Genomic DNA, 22,592 nt, shown 5'->3' with positions numbered 1-22,592 from the left:
TTAATCAATCTCTCCCTCCTTCTCTCTCTCTCTCCAATACTGGATATTGAACCAAGGCCCCTGAGTATGCTTGCTAGGCAAGTGCTCTACCACTGAGCTATCTTAGTGGCTTTTGAGGCCTATACAGTGGGTCGAGTTTCCAATAACTGCCTCCAGAAGGCAGTGCCTAAAAACTAAAAACAGAAAGAACATAGCTCCTTATAATTCTAATGCCACTTTCTCCACAGGCAGCAGCCATATAATCTACAATATATTTCTAGAAATAGTTAATAAAAAACAGTACCTTTTTTAATGAAGTACACTTAACTGGCATGGTTGGTCATATAGACTTAATGAAAACGAATTGTAGAAGTAACTAAAGTAAACGATTTATTTTTCTAAGTTCAAAGTTGCTGGTTCTAATTTTTATCTTTATCACAGTCAATCTTTAAAGAACTGCTTTTGTTCTATCTGCTTTCTCACCTAACACTACACTAAGGTCCTAAGATCACTAATGCTCTTCTAATTTGCCAATCCAAAGGTTACTTTTTTGGGCTGGATCTTATCCTGTTCACTTTCTCTTTCCCCAAATTTTCTCCTTCCTTGGCATCTAAGAGGCTTCTGCTTCTCCTTGGTTCATCGTCAACCTCTCACTCTACCATCTCCACCGCCCTCTTCTCTTAAATGATGGTTTGTCTTCTTACTTGATGACTCCCTGAGTAATATCTTCTACCACTTCTGCTTTGGCTCCCTCCTTCATGGTAATAACTCCCAAATATACATCTAATGCAGTCATACCTCTACTAGACTATCCTTTTGGTACCTCAAACTCATTGTCCCCACTTCAGAAAACTGTACCTCCCCCTAATTTTCCTTTCCTACTTAACAACATCCTTTCTACCAGTGACTTAAACTAAAAATCTCATTTATTTCCCCTTATCATTACTCCAATCTCCATCTAACAGAATTGCTGGTCAGGCATGGGAGGCTGAAGCAGGAGGATCACTGCAAGTTTGAGGCCAGATTGGGCCACATAGTGAGTTCGAGGCCAGCCTGAATTACACAGCAAGACCATGTCTCATAAAACAAAGCAAAAAAAGAATTGTTTCACCTCCCTAGGCTCTCAAATCCATCTCTCTCTCTCTCAATTTCAAATGCTACTGCCCCTCAGCTCAGATTCTGTTCATCTATCATAATGGATTTATACAATAGTCTCCGACTTGGTATCTGTGGCTCAAATCTTACCTAACTTATTTATTTCTTTATACTACTACCTGACTAATCTTTTTTTTTTTTTTCCTGTACCGGGGATTGAACTCAGGACTTTGTGCTTTCGAGGCGGGCGCGGTGCCACTGAGCTAAATCCCCCGCCCCTACCTGACTAATCTTAAAAAAAAAAAAAAAAAAAAAAAAAGTAAATCTGAGTCTGCTATCACTCCTATATTTAACACCTCACCCACTTTGAGACAGGGTCTTACTATGTAGTCCACATTGGCCTTAATTTATTATGTAACCCAGGCTGGCCTTAAACTCAGGATCCTCACTTTCCAAGTGCTAGAATTACAAGCCACCATCCCCAGCTTATTTAAACCCTTTTAATGATCCCATATCTGCATGGTGACATGAGAACTCCTGAGCACTGCAAACAGATCCTCACAATCAGATACCATCTCATTTTTTGCTCCTTCTCTCACCTTTTCACAAGTTTTATTCCTATAAAAATACTTAGAGTTTCTCAAATGTACCTAGCTATGTCATGCCTTGTCATGCCTATCTCCACACCTGAACTGTTTATTTCACTTTTTATAACTATCATATCACTCAACAAACTGCACATGCTATTATTTGAATATATGTTTATCTTCTCTATTAAAATAAAAGCTCCTTGAGAACAGAAGCCATTTCTTATTTAATTTTGAATTCCCAAAAAAGAATCTGGTACACAGTAAGCATTCAATAAATGTTTGCTTGTACATGCTCGGGATAATGTTAAAATCCTAACTCTGCATGAATGAGCCATCCTGTCTTTCAGTCCCTTCCATATTTCCCACACCTTTCCACAGCCTCTGTCCTTAATTCCCAGTGACGACAGACCCTCTATACCTTAATCTTATAGTCATCTCCTCCAGAGACGAATAGTGGCTGTTGCTTATGGAAGTCAATGCCTCGTACTGGCCCTGGGGAAGAAGGCAGATGATAGATGTTAGAGGCAGCTATTCTTTCAAATCCCTAAGGCACTGATGGCAAACATTTCAGAGATCAAGTGCCCAAACTGCAACCTTGAGCCCAGTTATTTATCACAAAGTGCCAACACTACAATTAAACCTGACTATCGAATGCTTGGCTGCTGGGGCAACTTGGCTCACATGCTGACAGAGAGGGCTCTTCATACCCGTGGTGGCACATGTGCCACAGGTTCACCACCACTGCTCCAAGGTGATTCCTCTTCAGGATTTTTCAGTTCTATCCACAAGAACTGGGTGTGTTTTTGCCTGCTCAATTGTTTTTGTTTGAGAGACAGAGTCTCACTGTCTTGCCCAGGCTGGTCTCAAATCCCAGGGCTCAAGCAACCAATCTATCACAGCCTCCCAAGAGCTGCGACCACAGGTATGCACCACATCATCTGGCTTCCCTTTCGTTATTTATTTATTTATTTAGTATATGTTTGTGATATATAATAGTTACATTCATCTTGGCATCTTATCAGGGAAAATGGTATGCATACATATCACATCTCCCTTCCACAGTTTAATCCTAAAGGAATCCATGTCAAACAGGGCTTAAACTATCCTAGAAAACAATAAAGACATATTTCTTTTAACTTCCTCTTAGGAACTATCTTACCATCATGTTCATCAAACTTGTCAATGAGGGTGCACATCCGATAGTCCCATAGCTGGATGACCCCATTGTGTAAACTGGTCAGGATCCAGGGTCGTTTGGGGTGAAAACTGAGCCCTGTGTGGCAGGGGAGAACAGAAAATTGTATGATGAGCTAAGTAAGACCCATGATGTCACCTGTTAATTCTGATAACAAAAAGGATTACAGGTTCATTCATTCAATGTACTTGATGGCTTTTTACTGGATGGCAGACATTGTAACTTTTTGTTGTTAGGTGCTGGACTTTTTAACATTATCAGTAAGATTTATTTTGAGAATCAGTTAATAGTAAGAACAATAAAAGTAAATGGACTGATGTCTGTTTTATTGTTGCAACATACTTTCTCTTTTTATTAGTAGTTTGAAGTACACAGTGTTTACATTCCTTGTTTGGAGTTGGTAAATACACATAACACATCTTAATTCCTTTTTTCATCCTGTATCCCTCCCCTCTCTCACCTTCTTCTATCTCTTGATCCCCTTCCCCTTTGAAAATGATCTATCTTCCTACTTCCTATTATCTACCTTTTATTTTGTTCTTTATTTATACTTTGGGTTTCTCATGTAAGAGAAACCATGCAAGATTTAAGCTTGTGTGTTTGATTTATTTCACTTAACATTATGGCCTCAAGGTGCATCCATTTTCCTACAAATGACTTAAGTTTTTCTTTATGGCAGAGTAGTACTTCACTGTGTATAAATATCATATTTTCTTTATCTATTCATCCATTGGTAGACATATAGGCCACTTCCAAGATTTAGCTATTATAAATTGTGCTGCTATAAACATCAGCATGCATGTATCACTCTAATACTGTAGTATGTCTTTAACTCTTTAGATAAGATACCTAGAAGGGGAACAGGTGGAATTTAAGTGGTAGACTTCTACTATATTCCTTTAAATATTGTTGGGCTTTTTCTAGGATGCAGTTAAATTACTTAGAATCAGTTGATCATTTTAAAGCTTGCTTTTAAGTTTTGTTACAGTAGGGCCACAGCAGCCTTTAGTCTAGGTCAGCGATGGTGAACCTTTTAGAGCTTTCAACAATACAAATAGCCCCCCAAAATGGGCATCTGAAATGAGGAGACATTTCTCACACAAAGAAGTAGACACGGCAAATAAACATATAAAAAAATGTTCCACATCACTGGTCATTCAAGAGATGCAAATGAAAACAACGCTGAGATTCCACCTCACTCTAGAAAGAATGGCTGCTATCATGAAATCAACCAACAACAAATGCTGGCGGGGCTGTGGGGAAAGAGGGACCCTGCTCCACTGCTGGTGGGAGTGTAGACTGGTGCAACCACTATGGAAATCAGTATGGAGATACCTCAAAGAACTAGGACTGGAAGACCCATTTGACCCCCCTATATCCCTGCTGGGGACCTTCCCCAAAGAATTAAAAGAATCATACCACATTGATACATGTGCACCCATGTTCATAGCAGCAGTTTGTAATACCTAAAACTTGGAAATGCCCATCAACTGGAGACTGGATAAAGAAAATGTCGTTTTTTAATAAAATGGAGTACTACTCTGCCATCAAAAATGAGAAATTAGAGACATTTATTGCTAAATGGATGCACATTGAGGCGATATTCTTAAGTGAAATAAACAGGACACACGTGTAAATACCGAATAGTTTCTCTGGTGTGAGAAACTGAAAGTGTAAAAAAGGACTAAAAGGTATAATAGATAATGTGAAATAGGAAGAAAAGGGGCAAAGGGGAGGGGGAAATGAGAGCGGTAGGGGAAAGGAAAGAAGGGAATGGAATTAATATGAGAAAATGAAAAACTGGAAACAAAGTCTTTGTAAATAGGGAGGGATGGAGGGGTTGAAGGGAGAGCAGGAGAAGGGGAAAAAATAAGAACCAAGAGAGTATTTAAAGGTGCATATCTCCAATGATGAATGTCATTATATTGTACACCTAAAATGTACCAATAAAAAGATATACAAAAAAAATTTGAAGAGATCATATATGATTAAGAAAAAAATAAAACTCTCCAATTGAAAAAAAACAAACCCAATACAAACAGCCCACTGTGGCACGTGTGCCATAGGTTTGTAACCACTAGTCTAGGTCTAATTTGGAACTACTTACTAATGTCCTGAGATCCCTTATATGATGTTCTTAATATCAAGAAGTCTTTCCATTCTGCCTGGTAAGAACATAAATTATTCTCAACCCTTTGTGAGATCCAGGTATTGTTCTGCTTTCTCCTTTTCCATGGTTCTTTTTAAAGTTTTGGATAGTTTTCTCATGTGCGTAGGCAAATCGGTACTGAGACAAAGGTGTGAGGTAACACCTGGAAGATCTCCAGTGCTCTCTCTGTGCAACTACCCTCTTCTCTGGCATTTTTCCTGGCAAGATTTAGTCATCTTTGCTTCCCTGAACTCTAAACTCTCTCCTCTGCTAGTCTGTAGAGCACTTCGCTATTCTTTCACTGCAGTCAGGAAACTCTCTCTAGGCAGTAAGCTAAAACAATTGTAGGACTCACTTTATTTCCCTCTCTCACGAATCATTTCCTGCACTGCCTGTTGTCCATTTTCTGAAAACCTTTATTCTAAATATTTTGTTTGTTTTTTTGTTTTTTGGTACCGGGGATCGAACTCGGGACCTTGCGCTTGTGAGGCAGGTGGCAGAACTACTGAGCTTATTCTAAACATTTTGTTCAGTTGTGTAGCATATAATGCAGAAAGGCAAATCTGGTCCTTTTTGGGCAATCATGACCATAAATGGAAGTCCCCACAGGTAACAACTGCTAGCAGTTTGCAGCACATCCTTTAAGAAGTTATGAGGTGAGGACTCAAGGATAATAAAGGCCCATTTCAACCATCCAGGTCCCAGAAATTCTTAATGGTACCCTTCACAATCAAGATTTCCATGCAATTTAGAAACTGCTCAGAATATATTCTCATACAAGTTATGTCCTCCTGTTTTTGAGTCTAGCCAAGCTCTGTAATACATACTTTCCACATACTTTCTCATTTTAATTCTTTCTGTGAGAGATGCTAATACCTTTATTTTATTTTATTTTTATGTACCAGGGATCGAACTCGGGTCCTTGCACTTGCGCAGCAGGTGGTGAAACCACTGAGCTAAATCCCTGGCCCAATACCTTTATTTTAAAGATGAGGAAATACAGACCTAGAGATATTTAGTTAGTGGATATTTGAGGATTCCAAAGCAGCTCCTCCTGATTCCAAAGAACAAGTTCTTAACTACTATGCTGCATCTTACTAAACATTCCAGATATATTTTTCCAGTTGTTATTGGACCTTCTCTGATTTTCTCATTTTAACATTCTGAGAAACTACTGCAATCTCAGCCAGTTGCCCTCCAAAAAAAAAAAAATTACTAAAATTTATTCGCTATTTATTTGAAATTCAAAGAAAACTGGGTTTTCTGTATTTTATCTGGCACCTCTATCAATCTCAGACATTACTGGGGCTATAGGCCTCAGTGCGCTATTTCCAATAGGGAATAAGGTTCAATGGAAGCACGCGATGTCGAGATGGTGGAGTCAGGCCTCCTTCTAATAAGGAACCAGTACACTCTCCGAGAAAAGCTACGACGACTGAGGTCCAGACTCAGTGCCCAGGGCTGCTCCATACAACACGCTCATCAAAAAGCTAAAAGGTCACAGGGCTTTGGGAACAGAAGAATAAAAGTCAGGAGCACAGCCCCCAAGAGAGGAGGGGCAGGGAAACAGGCAGCAGGCCTAAGGGGTCTCCTGTGGTGCAGGAACCACCTCAAACGTAAATCAAAGCCCCAGGGCACACAAAGAAGAGAGGACTGCAAAGCTGCCCGCCAGGCCTAACCCCCCCGGGTCCCCCTTTGGGTCTGTCGGGTGGGCCCAATTAGAGCGGCAAGTCCACCAGTTCTTTCCCGGTGACAGCTCCGCCCGTGACATCCAGGTTGCTTCCATGTTACCCCTTTTTATTTCCATTACCTTTGACTCGAGCGCTCTTGGTCTCGAACTTAGTTAACATCCTTCTGGACTACGGTTCCGACGGCTCCGACGACCGATTACCGGGTCCGCCACTCCCTGCTGCACTTCGAGCGCCTCCACGTCAGCGACCCTCCGCCACAGCTGCCGGAAGATCCGCCACAAGGGGACTTCCGGTCTCTGGAGCGCCGAGCCACAGAGACGGCGGCTGTCGTATCCTAGAGAGGCCGCTAGGCGACTGGAAAGGGAACGGAGGCTTCCGCTCTGCGGAGAGGCAAGATGGCCACGGCCGGGGGCAGCTCTGAGGCTGACCCGGGAAGTCGGGGTCTTCTTCGCCTTCTGTCGTTCTGCGTTCTACTGGCAGGTGAGGCCTCCCCGCCCGTGAGCTCAGCTCTGTAAGGGGAACCCTCCGGATCTGCCCAACCGCAAGCGCCGGCGTTTCCCTTCTGGTCCTCGCTGCCCCTCTGTCCCCCACCCTGTAAATCCTCTTTCTCTTTCGTTCCCATGACAGAAGTTCCCCCTTTCCCTGGACCTTTATCCCTTCTCCTCGGCAAGCCGTGTCACTTCATTCCTTCCTTCAGGCCTCTTTCCAGTCGGCTTTTCTCCCACTTTGTTCGGATGCCTCGTTTTCTATAGAGCCACAGCCTCTCCATCCACAATCAAAAGGGACAGGTGTGAAAGTTCAGCTTCCTTCCCCAGGTTTAGACTTTTTGAAGCCAAAACAGCCTTGTTCTGTTGGTGCTATGCGGCACATAAAAGAATCCTCATTCCTTCCTGTGTTGATTCCATAAACTCGTATCTCTGTCTTTCATTAATAAAGCGAGACTAAGGTAGGTTATGGGTACTCTTAAGTAATGATTCAAGGAATTTAAGGCTTTTATAATGTGCATAGGTGTTTCCTTACACACATTTTCTGATATGTGATTTTCTAGTTGATTGAATGCTAAAATTCAAACATACCTGTATGTTTGGGGTTTTTTGTTTTTTTGGTACCGGGGATCGAACTCGGGTTCTTGCGCTTGCGAGGGAGGCAGCAGAACCACTGAGCTAAATCCCCGGCCCAAACATACCTGTATGTAACCATGACCAGGATGTCCCCTAAATTCACTTTGTTTTTAAAGATCCCCAAAGGAGAATCTATAGCTGTCCTACACTATATGTACACACAATTGACCTGCTGGTGTTAGATGAACTGAATAGGTGTGTGGCATTAGGTTTCTCCCAGTTCTGTTCAGACTCTCAGGAGAAGTCTCAGAAATGTGTTTTTTATTGTTGTTTTTGGTGATCTATATTCTTAGACCAGTGATCTTTTCTTAACTAATTAGTAATATACATACAGAATAGAAGAGCACAAGTGTGATCATTCATGCAAGCAGAAGTTGGCGCATCAAACACCTTTCCATTGACAAATCAAGTTTTCTGTCTCTTAGCTTCACTGTCATTTGCTTTTCGTGGAGTCTTCTGAATCACATAGCTGGGTGCTTATGAGAGCATTTATCTATTTCAATAATATGTCCAAGAAGTGAAAAGAGTGGACGTTTGTCCCATTTTAGAAAGTATGATATTGAATGGTTAACCCAAGCTGTGAATTAAGCCAGTGATATTATAGAGACAAGGTATTGTCTCTTAACAGTTTTTGTCTTCTGATCAGGTTTGTGCAAGGGAAACTCTGTGGAGAGAAAGATCTACATTCCTTTAAATAAAACAGCTCCCTGTGTTCGTCTGCTCAATGCGACCCATCAGATTGGCTGCCAATGTGAGTTGAAGTTTTGTTTTTTTTTAAGTTGAAGTTTTAATTGGTGTTTGTGGCCATTGATATTTTAGTTGTGCCCTAGATACTAAGAAGAATCTATGCACCTTAGGAGTCTTGGTGCTCAAATTAGACTATGAGTAGGAGATGATAGAAAACCACCTGTTGAACCAGCAAGATAATAAGAGCTAACATTTAGTAAATTCTGTATACTAAGCTTTTTACATGTGCATCTCATTTCATCTCCACAGCGACCTCAATTAGTTCCATTTTACAAATGATGAGACTGATACTTAGAGAGGTTGAGTAACTTTCCAAGATCATGTTGGTATTAAGGTATGATGCTAGGATTTGAAACCCTGGTCATTTTCTAAGCCAGGATTCTTAATGATCCTCCTGTACTGGAGAAGTCCCATATTCTATGGAGACCATTCACTGCACTCTTAAGTATCTTTTGGGAACCAGAATGAGCTTCTTAAAGTCAACTAACTAGTTGACAAGAAGGCATTGATTATGCCAAATAGTTGGGAGAATTAGTGAAGAATTTCTAATTATACTTTGTAAATGTTTTTCAACACAAAGTGCCATGACAGCACAGTTATAAAAACTGTAAAAATCACAGAGAACAAAATTGTGATTGAAAGACTGAATCACTTTGCTGCTTAAGCTATTATCTTCAGGGTTTTTTTTTGTTTTTTTTTGTACCAAGGATCTACCTCAGGACGTTGGGCTTTCGAGGCAGGCATGATACCACTAAGCTAAATCTCTGGCCCTTCAGATTTTTTATCTTCTCTGGATAGTAACTTTGTCATAATATAGTTTTGCAAGTGAGCAGGCAAGTTGTGGTCTGACCTTGGCTTCTTCATTATCGAACTGATCACTTCTGAATTTCAGTTTACCCCTGTACCAGTGGTTGGAATAGTTTTGCACAAAGCTGAAAGTCAAAGCGTCTTTTAATAGATATTTATTAGTGATGTTGAATAAATAGCATGATCTCAGTACCGTATTGTATGGTTGCCTGGAACTTTTCAATTTGGTAAGAGTAAACTGAGTGATTGGAAGGTAAGAGACTTTCTCAGGGAGGTAGTTAATACTTTTTCTACCTGTTCTTTCCTGAGCTACATTATTATTAATTGCCTTATGTGTCTGCTACAGGGAGCACTGGGAATGAGTTGATGGGTTGATTGATTCCAAACAGCCATAAATACGTTGTTTGGTTTTTTTTGGCATTGGGGATTGAACTCAGCAGGCGGCAGCACCACTGAGCTATATCCCCAGCCTCATAAATATGATTTTTGTTGGACTTAGTTTCTAAACTAGATTTGGGGATAAAAAAGTCAGGTCCATAGTGGGCTGAGGCCAGGCTACTGGACATGCCAGAACCTCACTGTAAATGCAAAAGGGTATGACTCCATCCTCCTGGAGCTGGGCTCTGAGAAATCCCCTTTGGAAATGAGTCATTCTGCTGCATGTTCTTCAAGCAGCCCTGTGGGAGACAAAGCAGTAGCCTCTAGAGATAAAGCCAAGTGCCAGTACAGAGAAACAAGAGGGGATGGGCTGGACTCTGGCCACTTCCTCATTAAGATCTTGTTTCCCTTTCAATCTACTTATTTCTAAGTCTTACTTCATCATATCTGTCCATTCTTAGCAGGCTACACCCTCTTTATTTGGAGTTGGCTGGCATAATGAAACTAAGGAGAAAAAGAGATCCAGATTTGATTTTCTGATTTGTAATAACCTGTTTTTACTGGATCCTTAAAATACTCAAAGAGAGCTATCTATTTCAGTTTCTTCTTCCTCCCTGCCTCCCTTTTTTCTATCTGCATTGAATGAAGCAAAGAAGGATAGAAAAGCTGCTCCTCAGTGAAGGTCCAGAGAAAATAAGCAAGTTACTAAAGACTACACAATCACCTGTTACCCAGATTAGAGTCCACGTTCCTTCAGCCCAGTATCATAGCTTGTCTTCTTCCTTTCCTTCCTAGAGCTGAAGTTACATATTTTTTGATTTACTGCACCAGCTTTTTCTTGTCTCATTTTTATTTATTTTTATTTATTTTTGGGGGGGGGTACCGGGGATCGAACTCGGGTCCTTGCGCTTGTGCAGCAGGTGGTGAAACCACTGAGCTAAATCCCCAACCCTCTTGTCTCATTTTTAAATGCTATGGCAGAATGTTGTTAGAACTTTCATTGATATCTGGATCTCAACTAAACTTGTTCCAGACTCTGCTATTCTTCCGTATTTTATTATCACCATTGAAATGAACTTGTTAAATATTTACTATTTATAAGGCATAGTTAAATGTCGGGAGCCCTGCCTTCATGTCTAGATTTTATCAGATCACATAGAAGAAAAATTTTGCTTAGCTAGCAGTTAGGAACTGGTTATCATTTTTGTCTCTTGCTTGTTACAAGTATTTTGGTCCCTTGGTCTAGAAGCACATTTCTTTTCTTTTCTTTTTTTTTTTCCTGCGGTACCAGGGATTGAACTCAGGACCTTGCACTTGCAAGGCAGGCGCAGTGTCGCTGAGCTAAATCCCCAGCCCCAGAAGTACATTTCTTATGCCTGACTATATATAATAAAGAACTACATGTGGCTAGGCATGGTGGTTCATGTGCAGATCCAGCCTTGGCAATTTAGGGAGACTGTCTCAAAATAAAAAATAAAGCGCACCAGGGATTTGGCTCAGTGGTGCCGCATCTGCCTCGCAAGTGCAAGGACCTGAGTTCGATCCCTGGTACCAAAATAATAATAATAATAATAATAATAATAATAAAAAGAGGGTTGGGAATATAGCTCAGTGATAGAGCACTTGCCTAGCATGTGTGGAGCCTTGGGTTCAAGAGCCAACGCTGCCCCCCCCCACACACATAAAGAACTGTAAGTGGTATGTTTTGAAAATGCATATTCCTGGGCCCCATCTTTAGTGATTTTAATTTAGGGGATCTGAGATAATGCTCAAGCATCTGTATTTGTTAAAATTCTATGGGCTGGGGATGTGGTTCATTGGTAGAATGCAAGAGGAGCATTCATAAGGTGCTGGCTTCAATTCAATCCCTAGTGCAAAAATAAAAACAAAAACAAAAATCGTCCAAAGGGATTCTGATACACAGTCAGAGATGAGTCCTCTTGCTCTAAAATATTTGTGAATATCACATCCAGTCTTTATACAGTAGACTGATAGGGACCCTTGGGATGTCTGTATATGAACCCTGAGGAACTCGAGGGATTTTGCCAAATTTGTCAATTTATGTAGAGTTTGAGACATTTTGGACTATTAATCATCTATCCTCTAGATTAGTACTTCTCAATCTTTGTCACATCATGAGATGTATAGACATGTTATTTGTGTACCATCTTGCATGTATAGAAATAGACTTACTTATAGCTCACCCTGGGATAAATGATGTCTGCAACTGCCTGCCAGGGTCCAACCTAGGGACTTTGGAAACCCGAGCTCCCGCAGGAAGTAGGGCAATCTATCATTACATCTCAGACCCATTCAAGGCCTATCATTGGGGATCTCCATTCGTGAGACCTCAGAGTTCTGGATTAAGCTCACCTAAAACTAGCCAGGAGCAAGTTTTAGAAATGGCACAGGAATGATGATCTAGGAAGGCTACTGGGGCCAAGGGAATCTACATATGTTTTCACGAAGGAAGATTCAAAGCCAGAATTCTAAACTAGAAATCTAGAATCTGGCATTTCCTGGAGAAAATGCAGATATGAAAACTTGATCCTGTTCTAGAATCTTGTGTTTATGGGTAAATGACTGAATTGGGGAAAAAACATGAAGATTACAGAGCCTTTCTGGCATTTAATGTACAAGACTACTCATAAGTCTTCTTGGGCTCTTCTGTCCTCCATTCTTTCTTCATATGGAGCAAAGGCAATTTAGCTTTCCAGTTTAAGACCAGCAGTGGCTAAGGTCACCCAAATATATTGTGGCATCTTTAAAGATAGCAGATCTACAGGATCAGTATGGCAGTCAGAATTGTCAATTGTGGGAGCTTTAATTCTACCCATTCTGTCCTGGCAGCTTCAATTAATGGGGACACAGGGGTTATCCATGTAGTGGAGAAAGAAGAGGACCTGCGGTGGGTGTTGACAGATGGCCCCAACCCTCCTTACATGGTTCTGCTGGAAGGCAAACTGTTTACCAGGTAAGAACTGGATGTGCCTGCTGGCAAAATATATCCAGAGAAGAAAAGACTTGGTGAGCAGTCTTCACACTTGTGAGGCTGCCCTGGTCCAGTTGGGAGAGCACAAAGTCAGTCTTCAGAAAGGAAGAGTACCATCAAAGGGAATAATATCCGTGACCTTGAAAACATTCAACCCAGGCAATGCCACACACTTGTGATCTCAGCTACTCAGGAGGGTGAGGCAGAAGGATCACAAATTTAAGGCCAGCCTGGGCAACTTAATAGAGACCCTGTCTCAGAAAAAAGGGTACAACTCTAGGGAGGAAGGAATCGTGCCCGAGACCTCTGGGTGGCAAGGTAGCTGAGATTAACCCTGAACTCAGCTTGGCCCATAATCCAGGCCCCGAAATTAGACACTGAGAAAAGTGACAGTTCTGGTTCGCCTGGTTCTCTATTCATTTCCATCCTTAGGAGCAGAGTTCTGGCTACCTGATGTCTTCCTGTCTCTCATGGCACTCCCTGTCTGTTCCAGGCATATAATGGAGAAGCTGAAGGGGAAAAACAGTCGGATTGCTGGGCTTGCAGTGACCTTGGCCAAGCCCAGTCCCACCCCTGGGTTCTCTCCTAGTGTGCAGTGCCCAAATGATGGGTTTGGTAAGATCCCAAAAGAAGGCTTACTATTGCTTCCATCTCCAGTCTCTTGGGGGCGGGGGTGTGTGTATCTGTCTGTGTCTGTGTGTATTGTAAGCAGCTAACTCCCAGACAGAAGACAGTGTTTGCCTTTGCCACTCAAACCCCCACCTTGCTCCTCTTCCATTTTCCTTTCATCATTCCTTCGAGTCACATGCTCAGCCCTAATCTGACAGCCTAGTGTCCCTTGATGCTATTATCTCTCCATCAGTGTGGACGGTGTTAGATTCGTGCCTGCATCTTTGGGTCACTGCCCCTTTTTGAACTCCTAGTCCCAACTCTGTGATATCCTGACCTTCCTCCCTCACTTGGTTCCTAAGTGTTTGGTGTCTCCATAACCTATCCTCCTGGGGCCGGGGATTTAGCTCAGTGGTTCTGCCGCCTGCCTCACAAGCTCAAGGTTCCAAGTTCAATCCCCGGTACCAAAAAATAAAAGATAACCTATCCTCCCAACCCCTCCTTCCTCTTTGCAGGTGTTTACTCCAACTCCTATGGGTCAGAGTTTGCCCACTGCAAAGAAAAGCCATGGAATCCTCTGGGCAGTGGCTTGGCTTATGAAGATTTTAGTTTCCCCATCTTTCTTCTTGAAGATGAAAATGAAACCAAGGTCATCAAGCAGGTAATGACTCTGCCACCTCCTAGCAATTCCAGTGAGAAAGAGAATTATTTTTCGGGCGCACACTTTGAAAAACAGTTGCTCCAAAAAAGAACTAAGAAGTTCATTTTCCTCACATTTCCCTCTCCTCCTTCTTTCCCGCCCCGATATCACAGCATTAAAGGCTTTTAGGCTAGATGAAAATAAAAAGAATATTTGACAGAATAATAGGAAACAAGGAATTGAGCCCTGGTTAAGATAAAAAAGCTGAGCATGGTGCTGCACACCTATAATTCCATCAGTTAGGAGGCTGAGGTAGGAGGATCATGATATGAAGCCAGCCTGGGCTCCATAGTGACACCATGTCTCAAAAAGCCAAAACAACAAAAGAGCATTAGACTAGGAGTTAAGAGATTCAGTCTAGTTCAGTAAATTCTGAGGTTCTTTTTAGCCCTAATATGCTCCTAGTTGTAGTCAAGCATCTTCATTTTGACACAAAGAGCAGTTAAGAGATTCATCCAAAGTTACAAGGTGAGTTGATGTCCAAGCTGTCTTGAATCTTATTTTTGATCTCTAGATCAGTGCTCCTTATGTCAGATCACATTAAGAACAGTGGCTGAAGCTCCAGATTGGGCCAAGCCATTTGGGATGGGATAAGTTCATCTGTTCCAAGTAAGCCATTGAGCCCATGCCCCTTTCCACGTATTGAGGAGTTTTTCTGTTTGACCTTATAGATCCTGTGGTTATACCAAGACACCTGTAGCTCAGGGACAAATGTTTAAGGATGGAGCTGGGCCTTCCTCTTCCTGGGAACTAAGGGAGGGACTCCACAGCTGTCTGTCTCAGTGGGGTCCCTCTCCCCTTCCAGTGCTATCAAGATCACAACCTGAGTCAGAATGGCTCAGCACCAGCCTTTCCACTGTGTGCCATGCAGCTCTTCTCACACATGCATGCCGTCATCAGCACTGCCACCTGCATGCGGCGCAGCTTCATCCAGAGCACCTTCAGCATCAACCCAGGTAGGACAGATCTCAGCCACCCTGAGTGTCCTGAGGTGGGGGTAGGACAGGGTCAGGCCAGGAATACTGACAAGACTAGGTGGGGAAGGAGTGGACATGGGCAGCAAGCACTGGGTGGGAGAAGTAGCACAGTCTAGGCAGCTTATACCGGATGTAAGTACAAGATAGCAGAGAAACCAACCTGGAGCTGCTGAAGTAGAGAAAATGGCCCACAGAGTCCATGGAGCACTGGTCAGAGAGGTCTCACAGGCTTTCTTTATAGCTGTCCACTCCCTCAGTCCTATTCATCTCTCATTGTTTGTGTCCTGTTCAGAAATCGTCTGTGACCCCCTGTCTGACTACAATGTATGGAGCATGCTCAAGCCTATAAATACATCTGGGACATTGGAGCCTGATGAGAGGGTAGTGGTTGCTGCTACCCGGGTGAGTGTTGGACCCTGATCAATATGGGCTGGGCTGGCTCAGAAAGAGCTGGCAGGCCTCTCCTGGGCATATCCAATTTCAGAATTGCTACTCTAAAGAGCCTCAAGTGGAGGGGGAGCTGGGCAGTTGACACTGGTTGTATCCATCGCCCTAGCACATTCTCTTGGCTGGAACGGGAAAGGGGACTTGGGCCCCATCCTAATTTCCAGTTCTAAAGTGTACCTCTCCTGCCTTCTCTTCTGCTGTACTCAGCTGGACAGTCGTTCCTTTTTCTGGAATGTGGCCCCAGGGGCTGAAAGTGCAGTTGCCTCCTTCGTCACCCAGCTGGCTGCAGCTGAAGCCTTGCAAAAGGCACCTGATGTGACCACCCTGCCCCGCAATGTCATGTTTGTCTTCTTCCAAGGGGTAAGGGATCTTCACCTGAGCTTGGGCAGCCGGGTGTGGGGATGGTGAAGCTGGGGTTGGCTCTTGGTTGGGACAATCCCAAAACTAGACGTGTTAATCAGTGCGGAAATTCTGAATGTGTCTATATGTGTCTCCTTTGGAGTTTTATTTTAGGAAGCTTCTATGCCCTGAATTGGTGCATTACCAACTCCCTCACTCCCCCACAATAAGATCTATTTGAGGCCTCCTTTTATCCTTTTTTTTTTCCGATACTGGGGATCAAACTCAGGACCAGCACTACTGAGCTAAATCCCTGGCCCAGCCTCTTTTACTCTTATTGTCTGCATCCCCTTTCTGCTCTGTGAGGGATCCTGCCACTCCCTACTGGTACCCCAGCTTGTCTGTAGTCTGAGGAATAGCAGACACATAATGGTCCATGTTCCCTTTGGGCCTTTACAAAGGCTGCTTTTCCATTTCTGGGCTGGAGAAGTCCTGTGGTTCATACATGTGAGGGATGATGACCGCTGGGAGGTCAAGGAGGGAGGAGGGGAAGTCACATGGCCATGTAAGCTGACTGACCAGCAGTTGTGAAGGTCCCAGATGGTAGACTTCCTACCTATAGTTTTGATGACTTGGCCTTCTTTGAGGCTGCCCTAACCCTTTGGAATTTCTGTTGCTTTTCCCATTCATCTCTGTCCCCCCAGGAAACTTTTGACTACATTGGCAGCTCAAGAATGGTCTACGATATGGAGAAGGGCAAGTTTCCTGTGCGGTTAGAGAACATAGACTCATTTGTGGAGCTGGGACAGGTGTGCGGCTTGTGTCCTTCCTACTTAAAGCTTTCTCCTCCATTCTGTTGTCCTTGCTGCAGGCACCACCCTCTTCCCCTGACTCCTTCCCCCCCAAGGTGTGGGCCAGAACAGGAGACTGACTGTAAGTGTCACTGGTTTATCCTTCTCCCAGGTGGCCTTAAGAACGTCTCTAGAGCTCTGGATGCACACAGATCCCATGTCTCAGAAAAATGAGTCTGTGCGGAACCAGGTAACCCAGTAGCTCACACCCGACCCCTGCTTGCTCCCACCAACCCCTAGGGCCTGTGAGACCAGATAAAAGAAAGGATTCGATTGGGTGTTGGCTAGGGGATGACTATCCCAACCATTATTATTTGCTGGGAGGAGTTGTGAGCTCAGTGACATCCCAGTGGTTCCCTGGGTTGGGAGTTCTCTGGCCATTCGATGCTTACCAAGTGACCACTGCCCGTTAGGGACAAATGAGAGACTAGCTCCCTTTTCTCCTTGCTGCCCTGCCAAGCCTTGCCTGTGTGAGGCTCCCTGCCCAAATTGTCTTCCACCTTCCCTTTTTCTTTTTCTTTTTTTGTTGGTACTGGGGATTGAACTGAACCCAGACCTTCACACTGAACTATGTCCCCAACCCTTTTTTTTTGAGATGAGGATCTCAGTTGTCCAGGCTAGGCTCAAAGTCATGATGCTCCTGCCTCAGCCTCCTGAGTGCTGGGATTACAGGCCTGCCCCACCATGCCCTGCATGTTCTCTACTTTCCTACTGCTTGCTCAAGGCCCTCCCTCCCTACCAGGTTCAGCTTTAGGCCTGAGTTTTTCCATACATTCCTCTTCCTATTACTCTAGCGTTTGTTGTCATCCCTGCTCTGGACTTCTGTAGCACTCAGAGAACTGGTTAGTTAGCATTCAGCATTTAATTTTTATTATTTGCCCTTTCCAATTCTGTACAACAAGTAATAAGTGAAACAATCCACTGCAGATAAGGCAGATTCCTGAGGGCAGGGAGTTGACCTATCAAGGTGAAAAAACACAGGCCTCTCTGTGCCCTAGTTTCCTAACTAAAAAGAATGGTGGGAGCTACAGGAAATTCAGAGAGCCTTCCTTGGTCCTGAGAAGTTTGCAGAATGCAGAGCTAGGAGAGTGTAGCGGAGCTTCCAGGCGGGGGACCTGAACTGTAGAGCACTTCTGGCCCCAAGAGAGACCTCCTGCTTCCCGTTCCCCACCTCTCATCACTCGGTCTCCCTCACCCCCTCAGGTAGAGGACCTTCTGGCCACGCTGGAGAGGAGTGGTGCTGATGTCCCTGATGTCATCCTCAGAAGAATTAATCAGTCCCATGCCCTCCCACCATCTTCTCTGCAGCGATTTCTTCGAGCTCAAAACATCTCTGGTGTCGTTCTGGCTGACCATAATGATTCCTTCCATAACCTGTAAGAATCCCTGGGACCTGCACCCTTCTCAAAGGGAGTCTGTACTGCAGTCCAGGAGAAAGGTTACCATCTCTCCTCTCCTCACACCACCTCCTCCAAAACCTCCAGGCAGTTTATGTTTTTTGCTCAGTAATCTGTGCACATCCAACCTGGTCCCCTCATTGACTTGATGTCCATCTTAGAAAATCATCTTGACCCTCAGCCCTTTCTAGTGCAGCCGTCCTACACTGTGGTCCACTGCTCCTCAGGGCTGCCAGCAGAGGGCAGTGTCTCAAGAGTGTGGGAAAGTGGGAGTTCCTCCACTGGAGGAGAGAGCCCCCCCCAGGGCCTGCCCACTGGTGCTACAGACAGTACTGGTGCTCCATGAACAGTAACTTGTTCTTGCCATGTGGTAGGTACCTGTGGCTCAGTGGCTGACAGGGCTCCGGAGATCAGAAGTGAGGCACACAGTTACGTCTTTCCCGGTCTGGTACCCTAAGCTGCTCTAAACTTGATGCCTGGGATGACGAGACTTCTCACACAGGCCAGATCTTTACCTCCTCAGCCTCCTTGTGGCCAAACGAGTTTCTGAGTAAAAATGCTTAAGCTCTGGCTCTCCAACTCTAGCAAATAGCCCCTTCTCATCCATTTAGGAAAGTAGCATTAGTGTCAGCTCTCTTCTGCAGATCGTTCCTCAGCACCAGCTGTGGGGTGAGTGATAGTTCCTCATTTAACTCATTTTGGACTTTATCGTGTGGCTGATTTGACTGTAGGTAGGGTGGGGATTTTCTAATGGGAAAGACTGAGAGCTCCCTTAGCCCCTCTTTTAAAGTCTTTTTTTTCTTGGAGCTCCCTGAGACCCATTGGGCTGATTTGGTTGAAAGTATTTGTACAAATCTGTGAGCATTCCTGATCCTAATACCTGCTAATTCTTTCTCTGCTCCCAGCCACCCCCTGTTCATGGGAACAGTCATACATGTGTTCTGATGATATGTGGCAGAGTCCTCTGAAAAGCCCCTGAATCATCCTTCTATGTGTCCAGCCCAGACAATTTAAAAAGAGTCTCCTGTGCTTAAAGATCTCAGTTTATTTACCTTTTCTGCCTTACCCATCAGGAAGTCTCTGTATTTCATTAGCCACCCCCACCATCACTCCAGCTTCTGCATTCTCCATGCCTTTGATAATGGATCCTGATTTTTTTCTCTCTCCATTCCCCTGGATGATGAAAAATACGATGTCAAAGTCCTGCATAGGGGTATTTGAGTAGGAGAGGGGCAAGCCCCTGGCTGAATGTAGCCAAGGGTCTTGCCGGCTTTCCTGGCAGCTATTACCAGAGCATTTACGACACTGCTGAGAACATTAATGTGAGCTATCCTGAGTGGCTGAGCCCTGAAGAGGACCTGAACTTTGTGACAGACACTGCCAAGGTAGCGCCAACCCAGGCTGGGTGGGAGCATGGGACGCACAGTGACAATGGTTAGAATGCCAGTGCCTGAGGCTCTAAGGGATGAACCATTCAGCCCTCTCCTCATCTGCCACAGGCCCTGGCGAATGTGGCCACAGTGCTGGGACGTGCACTGTATGTGCTTGCAGGAGGAAGCAACTTCAGCAACACAGTTGAGGCCGATCCCCAGACGGTAAGAGCAGATGGCCCCGCTTCTGTCCCTGATGACACAGCAGGCTGCCCCATCCTTTACATCCTTGCCTAGCCTCCTATACTTTGGAACTCAGTGTGCCTCTGGATGCTCTTGGGTCGGCCTCATCTGTACCCTTGCGAGCTGCCACCGTCTCCCCACCCTAGACTGGTTCATGCCCCACGACTGATCTCCACTGATTCTTCTTGCTGGCCTTGTTTCAAGCCATGGGGTTTTCTCTTCCTGCTGTTGCAATCATAGGTCACCCGCCTGCTCTATGGATTCCTGATTCAAGCCAACAACTCGTGGTTCCAGTCTATCCTTAGACAGGACCTAAGGTCCTACTTGGGTAAGCATCAGGTGTGAGAAGGGGGACCCTTAGCCAAGGTAAGGTATGGAGAAAAAGGCATCATTTTGGTTTAATCTTTATTCTTTTTTTTCTCTTCTGTTTTCTTTTCCTGTTTTCCTTTCTTTCTCCTGATGTTTGTTGGGTCCTTTTCTTGTAACCTTCTCTTCCATGGCTCCTGCCAATCTGGGACCCTTCCTATTTGTGCCTATCCCTCAATCACCTTGCACCTCCCTTCCCTTTGGCCTGCCATCAGGAGACGGGCCTCTTCAGCATTACATCGCTGTCTCCAGCCCCACCAACACCACTTACGTTGTGCAGTATGCCTTGGCAAATTTGACTGGCAAGGTGATCGACCTCACTCGAGAGCAGTGCCAGGATCCAAGTAAAGTTCCAAACGAAAACAAGGATGTGAGTGGCGGTGGGTGTCGGAGGTACCCCAGGGGCCTCTTTCCCTTGGGAAAGTCAGAGGATCTCCTAGACCCAGGTGGACCCAGGGGGGTGGGATGGAGAGGCGGAGGGATCCAGTCCCGTGAACTTGAATGCTGAGGAAGCTGAGGCCTGGGTGAAATTGAACCGCCTAAAGGGTAAAGGGACAACAGCCAGTTAGCTCAGTTGGTTCGAGTGTGGTACTGACAGGGGTGAAGGGAGCAGCTGGGAAGAGGATGCCAGCCCTGTGTTGTGGCCCATCTCCCTGTGCAGCTGTATGAGTACTCATGGGTTCAGGGCCCTCTGAGTTCCAACGAGACAGACCGGCTGCCCCGGTGCGTGCGTTCCACAGCACGACTGGCCAGGGCCTTGTCACCTGCCTTCGAACTGAGTCAGTGGAGTTCCACTGAATACTCTACGTGGACTGAGAGCCGCTGGAAAGACATCCGGGCTCGGATATTCCTGATCGCCAGCAAAGAGCTTGAGGTGAGACCGCAGGAGGGAGGTGACAGTGAACTAGTTGACTTCTTTCTCTTGTCTCAGACCCCTTCCATCTGCCTTTTGCCGTCAGTTTTCAGTGCAAAAGCTGCAAATCTGTCCTTGGTCTGCCCAAGTGTCCCATTGACAGGCTTCTCCTCACTGGTACTTAGACTGTGTTTGTTCTGGAGAAGCCATGGATCCCAGAAGTGCTTTCACGGCTCCTGCTCCTGTCTGTGTTCCCCAGCTAGCATAGTGGGGATGAGTCAGTTAGGGAGCCCCTGTCATTAGTCAGTAATGTAGCTGCCATGAGGGAATCAAAGCTGTGGGGCCTCCCTTCAGGATGCTTAAGATCTAATGCAAGAAGGAAGAACAGAGAGACTTCTCTTTTCAAATGAGGAATGTTAAGTCTGTAGATTAGGAAGATGTTGCCCGTGACTGTTCCATATGTGGTGCCTGAAGCCAACAGCAGAATTCCAGTGTCCCTGTGTCCCAGCCCCAGTTGACCTAAATGCATTGAGTTCTGAGGACACCTTTCTCTTTCCTGTCCTCCTTTGCAGTTTATCACCCTGATGGTGGGCTTTGGCATCCTCGTCTTCTCTCTCATCGTCACCTACTGCATCAATGCCAAAGCCGATGTCCTTTTCATTGCTCCCCGAGAGCCAGGAGCCGTGTCTTACTAGAGGACCCCAGCTTTCCCTGCCAGCTTGGCACTTCACTTCCAAGATCGTTTGTCCCACTGGGAACAAACCACTAGTTTGTCACTGGATCTTCTCTGGGCCTGTCTCAGACTGGAGTTAATATAAAGGAGTGGAACTATCCAGAAGAGACGGGAGAGATAAACAAGTCACACACACACCACCCCCCAGCTCCCTTCTCTCCGATTCCTCCTTTTCCCTATCACTGTAAGATTCTGGGATTATAATAGAAGCTTCCTGCTCCTATTTGAACTCCTGAGCTCCCCACTCATACTTGCCGGTCATCAGGATGCCTCACCCTGTCCTGCCCTCTGTCCCTTCTCGCCCCCACCCCATCCCTGTACCCAGCCACTTTGCAGACCAGGAAGGAGGAGGCAAAGGGCTGAACATCAGGATTCTGCCACAGTGAACCTCTGGAGAGGAGGAGAGCTTCTCTGGGCTGAGCCTGGTGTTCCTGCCCGCTGTTGGTCCTCCAGGTCCTCAGATGGCACGTTAGGGTGGGCGTACGGCCAGGTGGGTATCCCACCTCCAGCTCATGGTGCCCAGGTGTACTTTTCATTAAGCTGTAATATCTATTTTTGTTGGTTTTTTTTCCTTTTTTTGTAAATATATAAATAGCGAGTTTCATTAAAATAGATTATCCCACACAACTTACACTGTTACCTGTTACTCCTCCCTGACCATCAAGTTCAGGAGAACCTGTGTGCTGTGCTGGCGGGACTGGAAGTAATGAAACTGTTACCTTGCATGCTCTCTTCTCGGTCCAGAAGACCCAAGGAGGAAGCCCCATCAAGTACTTTGCAGTCCTTTTAAAAGAAGTGCTCTTGGCTGAGCCCTGGAGCCCTGGAGCCCCGCTTATGAGAGCAGTCTCAGCCTAGTTTTTTCTCACTTTTATAGTGGACAGCCACTTCTTTATTCACCTGTGCCCCTGGCTAGGTACAGAGATAAAGTGAATACAACCCTTACCCTTGAGTATCTCACAGTTG

At 44.9% G+C, this 22,592-nt stretch overlaps 2 protein-coding genes across 3 annotated transcripts in view; one reads left to right on the top strand and one right to left on the bottom strand.

The window, feature by feature from the left end:
• Copa (coat protein complex I subunit alpha) overlaps positions 1-7,023 on the bottom strand; it is a 47,805-nt gene extending 40,782 nt beyond the window's left edge. Inside the window, exons 1-3 of one of the 2 annotated variants that reach the window (XM_021239851.2) lie at positions 6,819-7,023; positions 2,824-2,937; positions 2,083-2,156 (exon numbers count right to left, since the gene is read on the bottom strand). In XM_021239851.2, coding sequence (XP_021095510.2) covers positions 2,083-2,156; positions 2,824-2,937; positions 6,819-6,858 — 228 coding nt within the window. In that variant the 5' untranslated portion in view covers positions 6,859-7,023. The remainder of the gene's footprint in view (positions 1-2,082; positions 2,157-2,823; positions 2,938-6,818) is intronic. The other variant, XM_004858715.4, reaches the window with a different exon arrangement.
• On the top strand, positions 7,005-22,256 carry Ncstn (nicastrin). The gene is made up of 17 exons (XM_004858716.4): positions 7,005-7,179; positions 8,467-8,571; positions 12,603-12,726; positions 13,238-13,359; positions 13,869-14,014; positions 14,859-15,009; positions 15,323-15,432; positions 15,685-15,837; positions 16,521-16,625; positions 16,780-16,857; positions 17,871-18,043; positions 19,347-19,449; positions 19,564-19,659; positions 19,918-20,005; positions 20,259-20,413; positions 20,705-20,917; positions 21,469-22,256. The coding sequence occupies exons 1-17, from the start codon at positions 7,095-7,097 to the stop codon at positions 21,589-21,591; spliced, it is 2,130 nt and encodes a 709-aa protein (XP_004858773.1). The 5' UTR covers positions 7,005-7,094; the 3' UTR covers positions 21,592-22,256.
• The last annotated feature ends 336 nt before the right edge of the window (positions 22,257-22,592 follow it).

This window comes from Heterocephalus glaber, unplaced genomic scaffold (genome assembly GCF_053883595.1).
Source record: "Heterocephalus glaber isolate CG9 unplaced genomic scaffold, H.glaber_assembly_v1.0 deba00001561, whole genome shotgun sequence".
NCBI classification, from domain to species: Eukaryota; Metazoa; Chordata; class Mammalia; order Rodentia; family Bathyergidae; genus Heterocephalus; species Heterocephalus glaber.
Note: the sequence above shows the minus strand (reverse complement) of the source record. Positions and strands in the feature narration are given on the sequence as shown.